We start from the raw sequence: 22200 nt of genomic DNA, 5'->3' as shown, positions 1-22200 counted from the left end.
CTTACTTTCATGGTAGTGCACAAACAGTAACATCAACATAGGATGATTATGGATTGCTTGTGAAGTTGCAAAAGTCTCAGTGGGGCAAACAAAGCTGTTACGCTCCATTCTCTGAGTTTCCTGCTGTGGAGCAGTGCCATGCCGTGATCCTCTTATTTCAGCCCGATTCTTGATATATAGGCCCAAAATCTACACCAGGATTTGGGATTATCAATGCAAGAGGATCCTCAGCATACAAAAAGGAGGCCACACCAGTCATGACTAAGCTCCATCCCCATCCAGCCTAGGATGATGGGATTCCTTCCAACCAGATCAGTAAGTTTTAGGCCCTGCTGAAACTAGCTGCAGAGGTTGTTGAGTTGGATATCGGGGCCGCTTCATGATTCCCTTCTTTGCTTTGAGTATAACTACTACATGTATCAAAGCTTACTACAATATAATTGGTACGAGAAGTGCTGTATGCTGCCTTATCTGACATTTCTAGATTTATGGTTGACTGCCGCTCACCCTGTGGACCAATTGTGGATCTCCTTGATAAATGGTTATTTTGAAGTAATGCAGTTCCTGTGGGACTCGGAGAAGGAAGTACTTCATAAGAAATACTTGCATGCTCCCCCACGCCAGATATCGCTGCATTTTGCTCCTTTTAGATACAATATCTGTACATTTCTGCTGGATCATTTCCCACCCCGTGAACTTATCTTAGGATTCTGTATTAATGCAGTTTCTACTAGTGTTTCCCAGCTCTGGTTCTCAGGAGCTCGAGTACTGATGGTTTTCATTCAAGCTGTGTAATGAGGACTGAATAGACACAAGACACCAGGAGAATGCATTTAATTACCTTGTACAATGGAAAACAAGTGGCACTTTGGGTCCCAAAGATCTCCATTGGAGCCAGTCGCTGCCAGTGTTCTGCATAAAGATGAAAAACTGACTATAATGACAAAAAGAATATCAGCACTCTCTGCTCTCTGCTGGGCCTGACAACAGTCCCGTCTCCTCTCCCTGATGCCAGAGTGCTCCACTAAGGCGGTCTGATTCAGGCACCAATGATCTTTACAATCATATCAATCACAATAAAAGTGAAAACTCAGATCAGTTTGACCCGGGAGGAACGAGCAACTCTCCTCCTCAAGCTTTTGATACTAATACTCCAATGAGATGAGTCACAGAGATACGTTGTTGCTGAAAAATAACTATCAAGTGATCTTTGAAAGAAAAAAACAATCCTCACAGACTCCTCTAAAATCTGAAATACAAAATATATATTTTAACCCATTTTTCAAGTTGCTCCACTTTTCTCGAATCCAAACGAAGCTGGTAGCCACACATGACATGATGTTTGAGCTCAATTTCTATGACGTACGACAGTTTAAAAAGTGCTGTTATCAGTATTATTGGTCTATACTGTATCATTTAATATTCTACTATAAAACATCTTAAAGTTTTTCTTGTGTCATATAAAATGAGCAAGCAGATACATAATTACTGTCTTCCTGGATAGGAAATAAAGTCAAAATCTGGGAAATGGGTTAAATTTATTTTTTTATTTCCCCCAGCAGCGGATGGATTTTTTACTCTTTTTTTTTTCAATCTCGATGGTTAAAAGAGTCTTTGAGGATTCCATTTCTTCAGAACAGCGGTAAGTCTTGTTAAATGACCTTCTGGGTTTCTTAAAGATCACCGGGTTTTTATATATTAGATAAAAAGGATGTTCAGCTCTGTGACTGGAATGTAATGGCCATACATGAGAAGTACAAACATGGGGCTACTTCAAAACTATACTATTTACATCTTGTATCCTCTGGTGCTACGGGTTGTGATGTATGTTTTGAAAAATGTTGCAGCCCATTCCTCTTCATTCTTTATTAAGCACTTGTGGGTAAGCCCTTTAAATGTGTCAAACATGACACAAAAACATCAACGTTCAGATTCTCATGGCTCCTACATATATGATTTGTCCCCTCTAAACGTCCTACAGAGCAACCAAGGAAATTAAACTTTGACAGTATGATCTAGGAAACTAAAGTTATTGGGCACAGTGTTTTACCATCCTAGAAAAATACAACTAGCTGCGCTAAAAATCAGCAGGTTCCATACTGTGTGCTCCAGGCGCTCAACCCTGCAGGAGGTGATCCTGAAAACTACAGGCTACCTCTCTTCAAAACCAAAGATGAAGAGTACATGTGCTTTTCTTGACTACTCATATTCATGAGAGGGAAGAACAAGCACTCTTACGTCTAAGCTGAACACATAGTACAGTACATACCTATGTGTTGAAAGTAAAGAAGAAAACGGATCTCTAAGAATTCTTGAAATTAATAATTATTGTTGAATTTACTCAGCAGGGGTTAAAGAAAGTTTAACTTGGAGTTTTATGCTTGTATTAAATGAGACCTGACAGCCAGAGGTTTGACAGAATCACCTTACAGAAATTCTCTGGGGGTCCATGCTGTTGCTCTCTGCCGTTTGAGCACATTAATATTATTATTGGTTGTGTTCCTATTGTGCCAGCAGATAAAATGTCACATGAGATGACAAATATTTCACATATTAATGTCATTACATCAACATTTATAATGTCTGCTTGTCTCAACATAAGCCATAATATTTGGAAAGTAACAGAATATCTTTGCTGGCATTTTAGTATGAGAGCTGCAGCAGCATGCATGGTGAAATTCCTTCCTGACTTGTGCAGTCTCACGGGTCAGATACTGAAAACATCCTCTTTGTGCATGTCAGACCCCCAATTCTGACTTTGACAATATAGCATTCTGCAGGATCTTCCCTCTAGGCATCTCTATCCTTGTGAGCCCAGAAGAAATACAAACAGACAAACTGTTACAACACAGAATACGCTCTGTACTTTCAGGGTTACTTATAAATTCTTCTCATGTACAGCACATCATATATGTCCTGGATATCTCACAGCAGTCATATCTACAGGGGTTGCACTCAACAACGTAAACACTGTAAAATTTAGTGCAACATCTATTATTGTGAAGTTTGCAGTTCAGTTTGATTGAAGTCAGGTATGTTCTTAGGCCCTGGTTTGTGGTGGTGTTGTATTATGCTAAGGTGTTTCTGTTATTCTGTCTACTGTGTGAACAAATTTTCATGGTAATTGGATTGATCTGCATTATATTGTACAAGCCATCCCTTGTGGTAGCACATGAATACTCATAAAGTATCTGACAGCCATTTTTGGAAAAGGCCTGCAGGTTTTGTGGGGGGGTGGGTGGAATTATTTATCTTAGGCATTTCCCTTTATTAGATACTTGACAGTGAAGAGGCTGAAAAGTTGCATGAGACCTGTCACGCAGCTTCAAAACATGCACCTAAACTAGGTGAGCCGCCTAGGAACCAGTTAATGAAAATGTGCAGTGTGTCAAACAGTAAGCAAAAAACCTAAGATAAAAAAATTTAAAATGGGAAAAAAAAAATCTTCAAACACCACAAAAATGCAGCCTCAAAAATGACCAGAGAATTGAATCAGCACCTTTGTGAAACAGCCTGGACAAAGGCTACATTGTGATCTTCCCAAACTGCTTTTCATGGTGCCACTGCTATTAAGAAGCTGCTTGTATCGATGCCAGTGCACAAAGACCCATAATCTAGTGTAAGTAGCACAAATTGAGGATGCCTAGGAAATGGAAATTTAAGTATTATGGTCTGATGAGTTGTCTTTCATCCCCCTTACATCATGTTGTGGGAACCACTGAGGCGGTTGCTCTGTATAGTCCCATAACAACATTTCACAGTTTCCCTGGTCACCAAATGGAAACCTAAACTTTATGTTCTGGAGAGCAGAGTGCAAAGAAGATTTCTTCTTTTGTCGTCCCCAAGACTGCAGGGCTTTCCTTATTGAAGTCTGGTCCAGTATTCTCCTACACACAGCTCACAGGACCCGTATGCCAGCATTTCAAGGAGGTTTAAAGCTGCTCTGAAAGGCAAAAGTAAAGTTCTTTTTTTGATATATTATATGGTTTCCCTTTACATGTTCACCACTGTACTTTTACACTACTAACACTGTGTTATTCAATATCACCCGTTTCTTCTTCTTCATTTTCAAAAAAGTAAGGTATCATATCTGAAATTGCACCCAAAAATGTCCAATTCAACTCAGTTCATATTACTGTTGTACAGATAATTGACAAATTAAAAAGAATGTCCTTAGAATTTTCTACACTTTGTTATGACGAAGATTTTTGTTTCAAAATAACACTTTTTAAAAACTGACTCAGTATTTGAAATGTTTGCCGGTAAAACACAAAAAGTAAAGTAACAAAAATTAAGAATAAATTCAAATTAAATCAAAAAACAACTTGTGAACACACGTTGGAAAAGCCCAGACTTCGTCTCATCAGACTCTCAGGCCTGATGTTGTTACATTTTCAAGTCAGAGTTGATTTGCCTCATCTTTTTACCCTGGCAGCTGCACGTGACAGTGACACTGACTTCATGATTTACCAATGCCAGCAACTTAATATGAGCTTCTGTGATATGGTCGTGATGATGCTCTGCAAGAACCACAAACAGCTATCATGACATCTGTGGTTTGAACAGGTGTGGTGAGTTCCTCCAGACTTTAAATATAGTCAGGCTTCACCTCTAGGGCACTGATTATCATATTATGTTTGTCTTTTTCTTCAGTAAATGGTGACTCACACAGTGTTTGTTCCTCTTTTTGTGGTGTTTTCTTTTATGGAAAAGTAGCTATTTATTGCTCACCACCATGTGCAAATGTTCCACCAAAATAACTTACCACCAGACACTTTTTTGCAAGGGCATCGTCAATGCAGCCCAGGCTTAGTGCCGCACAAGACAACTGGTTTAAAGAAAGACACACAAGCCAGTGCATTGTTTTACCCATTAGCAGAATGATACTGTGTGCTTCCAGACCTTTCTCTAGCACTGACAGAGCACTGTGGAGACAGGCCTGGCTATGTGAGACTAGGTCAAGCATAACCCCCATAGCATCTCTTATGACAACTACTAAGAAAACTGATGCACTTGAAGCTACAATGTAAATTTAGTATTTAATGTAACAATGAAATCTCTTCTTGTTGACTACAGGCAGCCTTATGCATAATGTGGGACTTCCACTGATGAATACAACTGACAGACAGGCAACAATTGAAAACAACATCCACACTTAGTATGAACTCTTTGACAATGAAGACCAAAAAGAACAGTTTTTGTATCAAGTACCTGGTGACAGAGTACCCTCAATCCACTCTGGAGGATGCTGAAGCCTCAACATTTCCATGAGTTCGCGATGGGACAGAATCAGTAGTCAGACTGCATATCCAGTTCATCCACATTTTTCTTGTGAGTCGACAGGCACTGATTTATTATCATTAGTAATAATGAAAGAAATATGCTGCAATAGTTACTGTGTATCAGACATCAATTTTACTTTTGAGAACAAATTCAGACAATTCATTTTGGCAGTGGTAAAATGACAATGACATTGGGTCAGATGAGGGATGATTAAACACTCCACTTCAGTCTAGCAAACTCGTCGCAGGAAATTTATGCAGAGTGATCCTCTCTGTGCTTTTTGAGAGGTGGAGAAAGGCATTTTTGAATGCTTTGGTGTAACACAAAAAGAAATGACATGTTCATGATACTTTTGGCTAAACACAGGAGGATTGTCCTGAATATAAATTTATTTTCTTCGGCTGCAGGGGAGGCAGATCAAAACCTGCCATATGCTACAATACACTGCTTAAATGGTTGAGAATCTGTAATGCAGTAGGTGTGGATCACAGAATTACAGTATCCATGGCAGTAAATCAAGGCATTAGCTTTTATCTGGGATGCCTAAAATCAGCTATTGTTTCACTTATAACAGTATTCCTTTGACGTGTTGGATAAAACGTGAAGAGAATACTGAAAACTGTCCAAATGACATCCGTTCACATAGCGACAAGGGACTGTTAGATAAACCAAGAAAACATACAGTAAAGGATGGAAACAGATCAATTAACATAAAAACATAATCTGAAATAAAAGACCATTTTAATGACATGTTGCCTGAGTGAGTCAGTTCAGTGTTCACAAAACCAGTCACCTATCATCAGTGATGTTCTTCAGTTCGTACACGTGTTGGTTCATCAATAACCATCTCACATAACAGCTATGGGGAGCACAGGATGAGCGTTGCAGCTGTTCTGTGAGATGTTCAATCACCAAGTGAGTTGAGACAAAAGTCACAAAAGTCAGAGCTAATTTTGAGATGCATACATCGTTCTCTGTGTGAATTTAGGCTCTTCCTGTGTTTTCTGGCACGCCTGCAATAATCTCATGGGAATGCAATGCACAGTACCTAAAGAACATGGTGCTAATAACTTGTGGTGGAATTAGTCAGGTGTGTGAGTCACACCTGTAAAACACACACATAATTATGTGTTGATCATCAGTATCACCCTATTCTAGTGGAATATAGCAGAATTCAAAGAGTTTAGTGAAATACATGACATAAACTGCTTTAATAGGATCTACTGTAGGAGAAAACCACACATTATATTCTGTTAAGTGGGGGGGGGGGGGGGGGGGGCTGTGTAATTCTGCAAAAATTGTTACTTGTGCATTATGCAACACACTGTGAACAATCTAAATTAGGGGATTTTATCACTTTGCTTTAGCTGCAAATTACTGGCTTAATAACAGGGCCATAAATAACCACATAAATGTTCCCAGTAGCTGCATAAATTCAAACATTACAACACAACTGTTTTAGATACCCATTAAAAGTATAATAATTCAAAGCAGCTTATTACTTTGTACAAATTGCAATATCTTTATACGTACATTGTCCCAAAATGCAAATTAACAAAGATTGATCACCATTGGTTACATATCTGGACGTTCTGATTTTCAAGTGCTGGTAATACTGTAAATCTCTTCGTGTCTTTGACACCACAATATTATCTGTATTTAGCTACAAAATAATTAAACCAAGTCAATATAACATTCTAAAATATTCTCATTTTCTCTGAGCTTTTATCATCTATGAATGCTTGCTGTATTTCTTCCTCTGCCACAGTTGCTGGTCGTGTTTCAGATGACACGCCAAATTCAACAGAGCCTATAAATGGCTGCTGGCTAGTAGTGGATGGACTCGGCAGGGTTTTAAGTTTTAGCATCTAGCTGCTGGTTAGGTTGGACGCTTCCCAAATGGACCAATCTGTAGTAAATGGGGTTACACAGCATCTAAGGTTGCAGATGGTGTTTGAAAGCACACAAGCTCACAATGCTTTTTTTCCCCCCATTTAGAAAAAAAAAACTTGAGCACAAAAAGTGGGTTTGGGTAGTGTGCAAGGTTGACACTTTAAGATGAAGGTGATTGTTAACACTCAGTTTGGGGTTGGAATCCATTCTCGATCCTGGTCTCTGTGGAGACAATCATCCTCTAATAACAGTAATCTATCTCCTCGTTGGCCAGGACAATAGCTGTTCTGCAGGGGATGTAGACCTGAGAGAGAAAGAGAGACAAAGGGAGGAAAGAAAGAAGGGAGAAAAGTGAGTTGACAATTGAAGATTAATGATGTTAACAAGATCACCCATTTTAGAGATTACTGAGTCTTCACGTTTATCCTTTTTCAGTCAGACATGGAGGCACTTGGTGGTGCCGTGATGATCAGGCGTGATTGCTTCTCACAATCAAGGTCGACATGACGGCAACATGAAGGGGAGGAGAAGGAGGAAAAAGAAGGGGACAGTGAAGAAGAGGATGGGAGGGTGTATTTAGAGGGATATTCAGATCTGAACAGAACAATAACTCTTCAGAGGAGACAGTAGACAAACACCACAGCCTTGATCAAAGAGGACTGTCAAGGTTAGAGAGGTATAATCAAAGTGTGACAGAGTTGCAGCTGCATAAAGACCTCTGGGTGGCACTGGAGTCAGCAGATCTGCAGCTTAAAGTTGTGCCTGTGAGCTGGTTCTGTAGCATTTCATTTCAAGCTTTGAGCTATGGAGAATATGCATCCTGCCGTAGCTGGTGCTGCAAATTTCTTGATCACTGACTTAATTTGTCTGAAATTCATTTCATTAACATCACATTGCATTCAAAGCTTGTGCGTTCAAGTGAACAATCCCCAAATGAGCAATCTTGCCTAAAGTGGGGGCAAAAAAATAATAATTTTCAATTCTGAACTCTCCAATCAATGCAATTACTATGCATTTCATCATCTCAATATATTGGCTATGCATCAACTGTAAACTTGAGATTCTGTGAAGATACAATCTGCCAGTGGGCATAAGCTGAGCTAAAAGAATCTCCCGAGTTTTGGTGGACTGAAGAAAAAAATATGTCAGCAAAAAATAAGCACACCATGAAAAAAGAAAAGAAAAAGAAGGAACCGAGCCTGGAAATGTCAGATTCCTTATATATACAGTACAAAGAAATCTTAGAGAGGCTGTAAGTTTGGAGCGGTGTAGCTAATAAAGTCTTTGATCAATCCTTTTGATATTCACAGTGTCGTTTGGAGGCAAGAAGCCACTGTGTACCATTAGTCATTTCAGATTTATGCCAAAGGAAAAACCAAGCAGACATAAATGATGCTATATTTCCCAACAGAAAACTGAAAAAGAGCGCAGAACTGTAAACAATTCAATCACCCCCTGAACTCTTCAAGCCGCCCCTCGGCATCAGTAGATCTGAGCTTGCTGTGGATGTGTTTCTTTGGCAACAGTTTGTCACCGAGGGAGTCGAGCAGCCCAGCGCTGAAACACTGACACAGACATTGGTGACTAATTAAACAGTCACAGTGGGAGAGTCTCCATGCAGAAGCACCGCAGAGAGACGGAAAGGCAGAATGAATCATTGCACCTGTTTAGACAAAAGCTACCACTGTGCTAACCTGGAATATGTCAACAGCTTTTATTTCCACCACACAGATAGCAATAGTGACAAATTCTAAATCAATCTGTGAACAAAGAGCAGCAGATAGTCCCAAATGTTGGCACTGCAATTAGCGGAACACATTCTAATTAATGTACTTACTCCTCACAACATGAAGGCGTTATAAATTAGATGCATAGTGTACATAGAGTAAGTGACTTTTTATCCACTAACACTTATAATTCAGATGAGACTCCGTTAAAAAGGGATTAAATATTTCCCATTATGTTACAATTTATCGATCGCAGAGACACAAAATGACAATGAAAAAAACAACAACCTCAAATTAACTACAGAGACTTTGCTGAGGCTGCTGCCCCCGCGACCCGGACCCGGATAAGCGGAGGACGACGAGTACGAGTACGAGTACAAGACATGGAATGACCAAAAAAGAGAGACAAAGGAGCTACAAAGAGATGCAAAATGACCACAAGGAGACACAAATCAACCCAAAAGAGATGAAGAACAACTACAAAGAGACACAAGAAACAGCAGACAGACACAAAACAACAAAATCAAGAGAATGACTTCAGAATGACACAGTTGTATCATTTTTAATGCCCCTTTGTTCCTGTGTGGGAGGAACAGGTGACCTTTTGCATGTGTCCAGGGGTCAGTTGTCTCATAATTCATGGTTACTTTCAGTTACAAATAACAGCTATTTATTGATATATTTTCATATAAGAAACCCCTCATTCAAATGTTTCTAAACCCACCTTTGCTCCCAACGCTTATGACTTCTCATTCCAGATTTACCTACAGTATGTTATGATCTAATTTAGATCACACAGCCAGTCACCCAATGTTAATCTAAATTTGTCCGTCATAATGTCACATAGTCCTCATCAGCGTAGCACATTCTGCTGCCAACATTTTGTGAAGGCGATGTGCAACAAGCAAACCTGGTCTTCCAGCATCTGACTGGATTTGTCTGAATATGTCCATAAAGCCTCTGCTGCTTTCTGATGAGTCATTTGCAGTAGGTGTTTATCACTTCACCAGCAGACACTCATAAACCACATTTCAGATCTGAGCAACAGCAGTTACTACCAGCAGCCAGACCCAACATTAGTTACTGTACAACAGAACCTTTGCAAATCTGGCAATTTGTTCCAAGTTTTAATATCAGAGCTGCAAAAAATTGAGATGAAGAGGAAGTAAAGCAGTTTGTTTTTGAAGTACTGTATTAGTAGAAAGTTAGCTGAGGCTGTTTGTCCTTATTTAAACTTCTTTTGTCTTACGGGTGTTCTTGTATCGCCTCGCATCACACTCTCATGTGAGAATATGGATTTTCGACTCACTTCAAGAGCAGAGTCCAGCCTTTGGGCTAATACTCAATATGATCAATGTTCAAACACACTGATAAAGGATTCATGAGGTGCTTCACAGGAATATATCATCCACTAGGTTTCTGTATCCTCCTGACCAGGGCTGCTGCCAAGAGCGCAGCCTGACTATCTGTGCACTTAAAGTCTCCAGACATGTCTCTGTTTGGATCCATTACTCACTTAACAAGGATCAACTCCCTGTAAGCACTCCTGTGCATGCAGGTTGTACTTTAGGCAGGCCAAGGATCCGAGTGGGTAACAACACAAACCTGACTTGGATGGTTAACTGAGGCGAGACTCAATTAAAGGGTATTATCTGGTGCTGTTTACAGCCTGGTTCTTAATGTTTGTAGTTTTGTTGTTTGCTTTGTCACTTGCAGTGATATCACCAGTGTCACAGATCAGCGCTTAATACATTGAGTATTTTGTTATCGTAGCTAATAGGGGTAATATAACATTAAGCTCCTGCAAAATGAGAAAAAAAATTTGTTATAATAGATTATGATACAAAATTGCAACTTTTCTGAGTTACATGTAGCAGCGTCTCAGTCTTCAGTGTACAGGACGATTTACACTACAAATTTTTAAAAAGAGATCTTTAAAATTGTGTTTTTATTATCTGACACAAAATAAATGAAAATACATTAAGAATCATGTCAGGATAACGTGATCTGCTTCATATACTGTAAACATTTAGGAGCCTCTCTGGAGGCCTCACCTTTGACCTGTTTGCATTAGGCCTCTGCTGTATTTCTTACTGCTGTCACAACAGGGGTTAACTGAGCATATACACATTAACTGAGCATATACACATCATAAAATCATGGCAAGTCGCCTTGTACAAAAAACATGCAGAACAGGCTATAGGTGAAAAAAAGGTCATATACCTGTGTGTACAGTGCATGCATATGTGTTTCATACAGTATACACAGTATGTGTGAGAGGGTTTAGTAGTACTGCGTATTTGTATGTGCTTGTCCTCAACGTCCTGTCACAGTTTTACTCTGTTAGTTCACACTTCAACATCAGGCCTTAGATGTTTCTGATGGAAATGTATGTCTTTTGATCATTTGCTTCAAGCCTGCTTCGTTTCCCTCACTTTATTTCCGTTCCTCACTTCAGCTTAATTTCTTTTTGTGAAACTGTCAAAGGAGACAACCCCTTTGATGCATGCAAAGTTTATCAAAAGGTTTTGAAGCAGCTAATTACTCATCAGTGTTTCTTAGCATTACGTCTCTGACATTATGATACTCAAACAAATCTGTAAATGGGACAAATACCGGAAGAGGTTAAACCCAAAACACATTTTCTCACTTGGAGAGTTGTTGTCCCCGACAACGCTAAGTTTTCGTCTGCTAAATGAATAAGTTGTAATCGTTCAATAGCAGTATTCCTAGTTCTTGATGTGCGAGATTCTCATGAAATGCCCTGCTGAGTACATCAAGCTGTCAATTCACTCACATGAAGGCTTAGCTGCAATATTTTTTTATTTGCATATGGAGAAGAGTGTATTTTTTTTTTTAATCTTTTTTATTCAGCTTCATGGCAAGCTGTTCAAACATTCACTCTCTTCATATTACTAGGGATGAAATGAAATGAGTCCGAGTGCTGATTCTTTTGTTATTACTTAACACACTACAGTATAAAAAAAACAACAAAAAAAAAAAACAATGCTGGTAAGGAGCGGTGAGAGTGAGTCAAAACAGTAAATTTATGGACACAGACCACATAATGAGCCTAAAACTCACTATAAAGCTCAGTAAAGCCGAGAGGAGAGGCAGATTCGGGTGATCATTCTCTGCAGGTTCATCTCAGAGACTTTCTATCGCTTACTCCGATAGACATTATTTATCTGACTGCTGAAAAATGGTGACCTCCTAGACCCCTGAAAAACAAACAAAACCCCCCACAACAACAAAACAAAATTTTTTTCATGTCATTAGCTGCAACATAACTGTAAAGTAGCTTTTTGTTACATCGATTTTTGAGATTCATTGCTTTTTTTCTTCTGTTGTAATTTGTTTTTAAAATGTAACAAAAAATTACCCTGGAAATCCAGAGTTCTCGCACGAGCACAATTTGAATTTGCTCAGCGAGTCACTCTGGCAATCAGTAATGAGGCTCATTACCTATGCCCATGAAACTGAGCTGCACCAATCACATCGATGTATCTGATATAGGTGGGCCAGAGGCGAGCTAAACAGATGACGACAGCGCTGCGACGACGAAGTCCGGAATCAGTCAGTACACATTGCAAGATGGCTGCAGATGAACACCAGTTGTTTGAAATGGCTTTGGCCGCTACAATGAACGAGTTAGACTTGGCTTTTACTCTAAAAGAGGAACAGAAGACGGCGCTCGAATCTTTCCTTTGCAAGAAGGACGTTTTTGCTGAGTCTAATCTACCAGTTAGCTCCGCTGGTAGATAAGCGTATACGTCACCCCGTGTATTGTTCTGATTGGTCGTAGTGTTATCCAATTGCATGCAGTGATATTTACAAATGCATGCTTGGTGCTGCCCCTCGAGTTGGGCCATTTTCATTACTCATGGCCAGACCCTAAATCTTTCTAGATTTGGGTCTGGATTTCCAGGCTAACAAAAAACGTGGTCAATGTAAATGTCGCAGATGTTTTTTTACATGGTGAAACTCAAGATCAGTCTTAACCTCTTCAGACCATGTTTTGGAGCACTTGTCTCATACTTGACTACATTGGTCTGGCTCGGACAAACAGGATTTTAAGTCAAGACCACATCTGCAGGGATATCACTAAATTGCTTTTGGAAAACAGGAGTGCAGAAAGATGATTTCAGCTCCTTAGTGGTTTTTTATATTTGTTTGCTCATTGAAAACAAAGGAAAATTCCCACATATAAAATTCACCTCTGCAGTGCCTTCTGATGATTTTATCAAGACATTTCTCATGGTACACTTATACATACACACATGCAGTATATATGACAATGAAAGAGGTGAATCAAAAGGAATTTTCCTTTATTTTCTGTGGGTGTTTTCATGGGAATGCGGACTGCCTTTGCTTTGCATGTTGCATGTTTATTGTAAAGTGTGTCATGCAGTGTGGGAGTCACACTCGTCTGGTCTTGGTCTTGACTTGGTCTCAACCCGTCAGAGTCTTGGTCCGGTCTCAGTCTGGGTACATTGGGGTCCTGGTCATAACTTGTTTTATGTTTTATTAACCAATAATAAAGCCATTATTTACAACTATAAACCTGTTTTAAAGGGTGACACTTAGAGTTTTTAAACTGGGAAATCAAAGTAGTCTAGTCAACATAGTCTTGGCAAGATGTATAACAGATGATTACTGTATTTTGTAATGTAAAAGAAATATTATTTATGAAACTGAATCAGCACAGAAACAGCCTACCGACACCTACCACAATACACAGCATTCCTCTGTTTACACTGTTGAACATGTCTAACAGTTTTTATTTTGTTCTTATGGTATGTTTGTTTTGATTTATTGATTTTTTTTTTTTTTTTTGCAATGGAGAAAAAGACATGACTGAAAGAGCTAAAGAGATGTCACATAACAACAGTCGAGGAGCACATTTGTAAACACAGGGCGTTAGTGTTACATGATGTTCGCCACAGCCTGCCGGGCCACTGGGATGCTCTCAACTCTGCTGGCTTCATCCAATTATGTGCATTCTCAGTCTAAGGAGTGATGTGTTCTTGGGAGGATATATGAGTTTATTATCGCTCAGTCACAAGCAAGCTGGAGAACTGACAGACCCATTAAAAAGACAGGAGAGAAGAAGTTTGCGCAGACTTTAAAGCAACAGTTGTTAAATAAAACATGGACGATGTGGGCACCTTTCGCAGCCCCCGCAGAGGCTCTTATTCTTGTCATAACCAGGTAGGCGTGAGGAGGAGGAGGAGGAGGAGGAGAAGAAGCATCTTTATGCAAGACTACAGTCTCAATGTGCAATCTCTACAAGGGAGCCGATAAAGAGGATACAGTATGTGCAGAATGGTCCCCACCCTGCCGACTGCCTCCCTCTCTGTCAGCCCCGTTCCTCTCACTCCCTTTCATTGCCCATTAATCCATGATGGTGCCAACATTAGCAGATGACTTGTTAACTAAACTTCACATTTTGGCCAAGAGGGATGTGGGTGAAGCAGTGGTGTTTGAATTAATAAGAGATTTAAGAGAATGTGGAATTTGAGCCCTTATCTGATGAAACCTAAGCTAATACGATGGAGGATCACTGTCTGTGAAAGAGGAAGAGGCTTTTTAAGGTTAAATAACGCTGAAAAGATGCTCTAAATAGCCGTGTGAGTTTTGCTAAACACATTTTTGATGCATTAAAACGTTCTGTCCAACTTTTAACATACATGTAGAGTAATTTCCTCTATCCATTACCTGCAGCACTTTTAGTATCGATCTGAGGAGGTTCAAGTTGAGTTCAGATAAACAAACAGCTTATCAGGTGCTGTGTCAACTCGGGTGCTAACTGAAACAGCTTAAGTGTACTGCCTCGCGATATTTATTATTTCACTAAACAAACGGAAAAAAACCACAGAGGGAGATGATGACTGTGCAGACCACTTCACAGACATCACTGTCCTCACGCATTAATTGGATTCATTAACATAAGATCTAACACATGCAATCAGTGGAGTTACAGTTGGAGTGTTTGGGTATCGGTGCTGATCCTCACTAATTCATCCCTGACCTTTTTCATAAACATCTTCTTGCCTTTCAGCATTTTAATCAAGCAAAAATTACATCAGGAAAAAAAGGAGACAAACACGAGGAAGATCCTCGAGCACTCTGCTTAAAATGCACATCAGTGTTTCCTTCTATATTCCAAGGACCGACCTATTTCATGCTATTAGCCTAAAGCAGTCTCCATGATGGAAGCCCAGTGGTTCATTCTCCAAGATATTTTTTCCCCCCTCCATGACGCTGTGAGTTTAAGAGGCATGCACATGAAAAGGTAAGTTCTAACACCATCAATAATGCACATTGTTTGCCGGAGAATCTGAAAGAGCTGTAGATATCAGATTCACATATCGCTCAATGACTCCAGGATAACTGCCAACATGAGTAAAACACATAGGAGTCAGATATGATTCTCACAAACAATGGATACCATCCCCTGATAGACAGATCCAGCCTTTTTACTGCAGCTATATTTGATCATTTTCTGGATTCTGCATTAAAAGCTAATCATATTAATGAGAAAGATACTAAATTATAGAGCAGTGGTTAAGCTGAGAGGCCCAGACTGGGGAGATGGTGGCTTTTTGCCAGAACAGGCCGTCCTCTTTCATGACAACACACTTAAACCTCATTAGAATGGCTCAAAAGGATCCTCTCACTACAAACTCCATTTGAAGCTAATTAAATTGATTTGTGAAATCAAACATGGAACATAAAAGGACAAAACATTAATACACTGACAGCTATTTCATCATATTTTGTAATTGCTACAAGCAGGTTGTGCGTTTACCTCCTTCCCTGCATGAAGGACAACTCTAAACTGCTGTAAACCATCAATATCCACCTGGTTCATGCAGAGAAAGGGACATGTTTGATGATTATTGTACATTAAATACTGTTGACAGTGTTGCAAAGAAAATACAGTAATGCAAACCAGTTAGAAATTTCTTTACTCATAGGCTCTGTTCTATTAAAGCAGCTTATTTACTGTACTTGCTGGTAACGTTGCCTTCACAAGTTCATCGTGGCTAACACATCCTATTTTTCTTGTTTATTTCTATTGTTCAAGTGCGCCCTCAGCAATTAAAGCTTTTGCCACAATCACATGAAAGGCGGGGGGTAGTATGTCAGGATCATAGACTGTAAAAATAATGGACATAGCTACTGTGACATCACTTATTGGTTTGTAGACTCTGGTTTTAAAGCGTTGAGTTTGGCATTTCGGCTGTCACCATCTTGGTTTTTTGGGGCCAGAAGTGACCATATTTGGGCAAGAGGCTGGCTGTGGAGGAGCGAGGAGTGGATCTGACTGAGAAGCCGAGTACACTACCGGCAGACAGCCTGTCACTCAAAGTGTCCTGCCCTTAAATATGCATAACTGTAAGTCTTAATAAAATATAAATTGATGAATTTTAAAACAATTCACAAAACCTGTTGTGTTTTAGCTCGTCATTGTTGTTTTTCCAGCGGCTTTTTAGCAACCAAACATGTTTTTTTTTTTGCAGCGGCTGGTTAGGCAAAACAATTGGTTGGGTTTTTTTACTGAGAAATTCCTGCTTTTCCCTCCAGGATAGGAGTACAAAGAGTGGTTGTTTTTGCTGAGATATTACTGTGTTTCCTGCCGGGATTGTGCCCCCCAAATTGGGTATTTTCAGTCAAAACATGATATTTTCCTAACCATAACGAAGTGGTTTTTGTGCCTAAATCTATCCACACATTAATCACAGTGTCGTTGAAAAGTTACGTTTCTATGTAACTGCTACATAATAATGTGCCAATGTAACATATGCGCAGTTTGCAGAAATGTACAGTGCCGACATTTTCTCTGGCAATTAGGTTGGGTAACAGTCTCGAGCCTTGCTGTTTTTAGTAATGTTTACACTGTGGACGTCTTCAAGGAAGATATTCTGGTGTCAAACCAGGGATGCTTTAGCCCTCATCTGTTGACGAGTGGATATGCTCCTTAATCTTCTGGGCACACACTTATATAATGAGATTTAGGTGTGCAACTACTAACATTAATGAAGGCTGCCATTATGTTTTTCTGTGCCAGTGTCAGGATCCAGGTACTCAGTGGGGGGTGGGATACTTAAATGGAACAGAGTCATTGTTAATGCTATTGGTAACACCATGTGTTTTTCCTGCTATGACAAGTCCAAATAACTTCTGACAGAATGCAATCATCACTCTTTTTTTTTTTTTGTGACATCAGACAAGTCAAAATGTCTGAAATGAAAAAGGCATGCGAGATCAAAGTCATGCCCTAAATCTAAACAGTATGCAAATACCATCAGGATTAAGGTAGTTAGTACACAAGAACTGAATGCACCTTTTGTACATTTAGTAGTAATTGAGAATGACGTTAGACATGTGACTTGGTAAGGCTACTGGCAAAATACATTTGGACACAACAAAGCAAAATTAAAATGTTGTCCAAAGTTTTAATCCTTCATTTTTTTATTCTCTGAGATACTTCTGGAGCCATCTCATCACCACCCACTGCAGCTTTTGATATTTTTCAGCCGTGAGCAGCTCCTCCATTACTTATGTGCAGTGCATTGTGGGACAATAGTGTCCATCAACAACGCACTCCAGAATCATTTAGTATGCATACTGACATTTTTGAGTACACTTAATTTTGTCACTTTTTCAGTCTGAATGTACAACATCCTCCAGCCATGTTAGAATTAGTATTCAGAGTGGGATGATGATACAGCATAGGTTATTAGAAAAGTGGTCTAGAGACTGGACTCGACTACAATGGCGCAGGACTTATAATTGGAGTACCCTCCATATTTAGGACTCTATGACGTTCAACAAAAGATGACCTTTGATGAGTCAAACAAAGAATTACCTTTATGGAGTTGGAGCGACCGTTGAAGGGCTGGGCATCTGTGAAGAACTCTGTGTTGTGGTCCAGCCGTCCGTGACCTCCATACTGAACCATATCTGAATCCAGCTTGATTTTGTATCTGACAAAGATTGACGTTAAGGCGCAATAGCAGTGGGAAACTAGATTATAAGATCTAAGACATAAGAAGCACAAGAGAAGGTTTTATCACCAGTGCTTTTGGTGTTCAGAGTTGGTTTAGCAGTGCTCAGCTGGTTTATATTCATTGAAATCCTCACATCCATCAGCATTCATCTCCCCTTCGCAGCACTACAAAGTGACAGAGCGGAGCCCTAACAGACAAAGAGAACGCTGCCTGAAATGAACATAAATACAAAAGTGATTCAGCCATGGCTCAGCCATCCTGTCTGCCTGTCTAATTTATCCAATTCGCTGCATAAATAATGAATTTAATCAAAAAAGTGATCCAAATGAGTGACAACAAATACACTGCCTGTAAAAAGTATTTCATGTTTTTGAATCGTAGTGGAATAATGAAGCTTTTTTGACACAGATCAAGGGAAAAAAAAGGACTCAATGTCAAAGTGAGAGTAAATATCTACAAATTGACCTAAAATAAGTACAAAATAACACATAAATGACTGCCAAAGTATTCATCCCACTCAGGTTAATATTTAGAGGCAACAGAAGGCATCTCTGCATTTAGGTCCGACACTGACCTAACAAATGCTGTATCAGCTTTGCACATTTGAACACTGCAAATGCACTGTCCTATTTTTATATACAAATACTGCACACTTTATGTGAAATATACTGCATATTTCCTCATACATATGATTATTTTTTTAGTTTGCCACTTTAAGCTACAGTTGGTAACTTTTATAAAAATAACTTTATCTACACAGCAGTGAAGAGCGCTGATAATATATGAATCAAGATTCTGTTTTTGCAATGCCTATCTCTTGCCTAAACTGTTTTTGGAAACACATTTTTGTGTACTGTTTAGCTGTTAAATGAGAAAGTCTGTCTGGCCAGTGGGTGTTGCTTGGTGCATTGCTTGACTTTTTCCAACAGGGCGGTCAGGTGACAAACTTTCTCATTTAGCAGCTAAGTACTAAATATGTTTATGAAAAAAATGAGGTAAGAAAAAGTCAATGCAGTATCAGAATCTTGATTCATATACGATCAGCGCTGCCTACTTTGACAGGAGGGTCACAGGCAGTGATTGACATGACTGACAGCAGCGTTAGAGACTCCTCGGTTTTGATTGGTTGTTTTCAGTGTAAACCTGTAACTGCCTTTGATCATGTTTAGTAAAAGGTGTCTGTACCGTATGTATGTAACTGAGGGGAAAGGGTTGAAGGGGTAAGAGAATGTCTCACACTGTCCGCTGTGCTTCTGAACAAGGATGCTCAGACACTGGAGAGCTGACTGATGGCAGCTTGTATAATAAGGTTACAACAGTTTCCTGACATATCTGCGTTCTTGAAGAGGAAGCTTAGCATATATTCACTTTTTTTCCCCAAAAGAGCAGAATCAAATCGATTACATGATGAATTATGCCCTTAAGCAGGGGTAAATTGAGAATACTGGCTAATGTGATATCTAAATTGTTAGAAAGGAGCTCCCAAAGTCTGTCTGAAGAAACAATTTCTCAGGGAGACTTGAGAAAATCCCTCCTCTCTTTCTTAAACTGCTCGACATTAGTACAGTCCCCGTCTTGTTGCTTGACAAAAAAAGGAGGGATGTCGGAATCAGTTACAAGGCTGTTATTAATGTCAGAGGAAATATTGAAGAAACTTTAAAAGCCTGATTTAAAATGCAAGAAAGTGCACTTTGACAAGTATGTACATAAATATATATTTTATCTGTGGACTTCTCTCCAGGCAAAGTTTTGCTCTGCTCGTGCCAGTCAGGAATGCTTAGTAGCCTGCTTGTGCACCCTGATGTCCATGTATAATGTAAATACCCATGAACATCTGTGCAGTGCATTATTTACTCCTGCCTCTCAGGGACAGGAGCTGTAAGGAGTGGTACTGTAACAAACACCAGGAGAGAGGAGCAGACATGTAAACAGCCCCCTAATTGGCTGGCTGAATAATCACCTTATCTCCCCATAGGCGACATTGTGGAGTTTGAGTGTGATCCTCAAACACTGCCTCATTCTGCCCCAGAGCCGAGAAAATTCCGCTTTTGCTGCCTGCTTGTCTGCTTTGATAGTGATGATTAAAAAGAAGTGCTGCTCTGTGCATTGTTTCTCCTGAGGAGGAAGATCCCCTCCTCCACACCTTCACTGCTCCACTCGCCACTATGGTTGTTTTATTGACAGAACAGACTCATTTTGCTCTGAAGGCTTTACAATAACTGTCAGAAGAATATGGAAATAGTCTCTCAGGGGTTACAGTGCTTTGAGGAAACTGAGAATATATGTGATTTCAAAGGTTAATCCTCCTAATACAAACAATGAAAACCTTGACATTAAGTAATTCTAACAGTGCGTGGAATACATTTGTGAACTGTAAAACCTTTCCAATAATATGTTTCACAACTGATTTGGAATTACACCACAGTGCCCCTTCACACAGCTCGTGCATTTCCAGTCTTGTGGATTGCATGTGTATTGTATGTGTGCATGTCTCTGGCACAGCGCACTCTGGAAATGAGGCATAGTTGCAGTAATTCACAGTTCCCTGGCAAACTTCTCTGCAAGGAAGTGAGCACCAGCACAAATTGGTAGTTGGAAGCTTTGAGCGATTACGTCTTTGTTAGTGGCTACAGACGGCTGCAACAACAGCTTGCAGTTCAGCTGTAAAGTATTGTAATCAATACAGCCTTTGTGAATAAAGGGGAATGATTTAAGAACACAATCAATTTTGCCCAATGAGCAGAAAGAAAAGAAGGCAGTCCGAAGCTTGGTGATTAGAGCCATTGATGACCTGAAAACAATCTGGCCATGACCATGATTGCAGACCGAGCCACCACTTAGTTTCTCCATCAGCTTGTCATTTACTTCTGGTTTTATGAAAGTAACAGCACCCTGGCATGGGTGAACAAGAGCTGAACAAAATGTGTGTGCACATCTGAAGAATGTGACATGGCCTTGTAAGCATTCTAAACACCCTATCTTGGCTTTTTTAGGGTTGACTTTTCCCTGCCGTCTCTTCAGCTGGTGCAGGTTATATCAGAGTCTGAGAAATGGTAGAAACAGCTTCTGTCAGAGGAATAAAAGGACCAGTCTAACCAACAGCTGCTGAAACTCATATAAACTGATATAAAGTGAAACCATAAATTTCAAATTAAAGGGATGTCCATAATTTTGTATAAAGAGCATGACACCTAAAGTACTGTTTAACAGCCTTCGGCATAAATTCTTTTTATACTGTTGTTTCATTGCTACAAGTTTAGGGAGATGTAGACTGTAGTTTGTAATGCTTTACATAAAAGAAAATATGAGGATCACCTTTTTTTAAAATTATTGTTACATATCAAATAAAACTCTACAGCAATATATTTGTAGCTTTGCATTTACCTAGTTAATTTTGGTAAATTTCTGTGGGTTTTTGCGCACTGGAGGGATTGTATTGATGGAAGAGGGTTGGTGATGACTTTTTTAAGAATCTGCTGAAGTCTTTTGTGGGTTTTTACGTCTGAACTGTTGAACCCGACTGTCAGATGATGTGAGAACACTTTCAATTATTGCAGTTTAGAAAAGGCATGATTTGTTCTTACTCTGGATTTATTGAGCTGTTGAAGAAAGAGGAGTCTTTGCTGCCCTTTTTTGACAGTGTAGTCTGTGTTGATGCTTCATCTAAGTATGTTGCAGAGGTTGGTGCTCAGATAGGTATACTATTGTAGTTGACAAGTATTGAGCTTTTGTGGTGTGGTTTATGCCCTTAAGTAAATAATAATTTCATGACTTCTGGATGTGTTGCACTACAGATTACTCTCTGTTCACCAGATAAATGCCTGATTTAACTGGTCATAATAGTGTGCTTTATTGTTATTGGAGATAAGGCCTAAAAATGCGTGTGGCATATTTAAATATGCTGCCAGAAGAAAATGTTGGCATTGTATGTTTCTGCAAACCACAAATATGTCACATTTGCACATTTCATAAGTGACGTAGTATATGAGTTGGCTTTGTCATCAGGAGGTGGAGGGAATGAGGATAGCGTGATACCTGGGTGAGACGCCTGCCAAGCTGCAGACCACTGTTCGAGACCAACAAAGAAAAAAATAAAATCAGTTGTTATTTAGTGAGTCATTGCTGTGTCTCTAGGGGCTATGAAGGCATCAAATGTGGATGTTTCATAGCAACTCTTCTCTTCGTTTTTGGCAACTTTTTAGGCACCAAACATGGGTGTTTTGTAGCGAAACTTCACTATGTTTTCAGCAGTTTTTTAGGAACCATACGTGGGTGTTTTG

General features: G+C 39.5%; 1 protein-coding gene across 1 annotated transcript in view; it reads right to left on the bottom strand.

Moving 5' to 3' along the window:
- Positions 1 to 5025: 5025 nt before the first annotated feature.
- Positions 5026 to 22200, bottom strand: part of gbe1b (glucan (1,4-alpha-), branching enzyme 1b) — an 88241-nt gene continuing 71066 nt past the window's right edge. The window contains exons 15-16 of the mRNA XM_050060429.1: positions 17779 to 17896; positions 5026 to 7480 (exon numbers count right to left, since the gene is read on the bottom strand). Coding sequence (XP_049916386.1) covers positions 7418 to 7480; positions 17779 to 17896 — 181 coding nt within the window. The 3' untranslated portion in view covers positions 5026 to 7417. The remainder of the gene's footprint in view (positions 7481 to 17778; positions 17897 to 22200) is intronic.

The sequence above is a fragment of the Epinephelus moara genome, chromosome 2 (genome assembly GCF_006386435.1).
Source record: "Epinephelus moara isolate mb chromosome 2, YSFRI_EMoa_1.0, whole genome shotgun sequence".
NCBI classification, from domain to species: domain Eukaryota; kingdom Metazoa; phylum Chordata; class Actinopteri; order Perciformes; family Serranidae; genus Epinephelus; species Epinephelus moara.
This window is presented reverse-complemented; position numbering and strand designations above follow the sequence as displayed.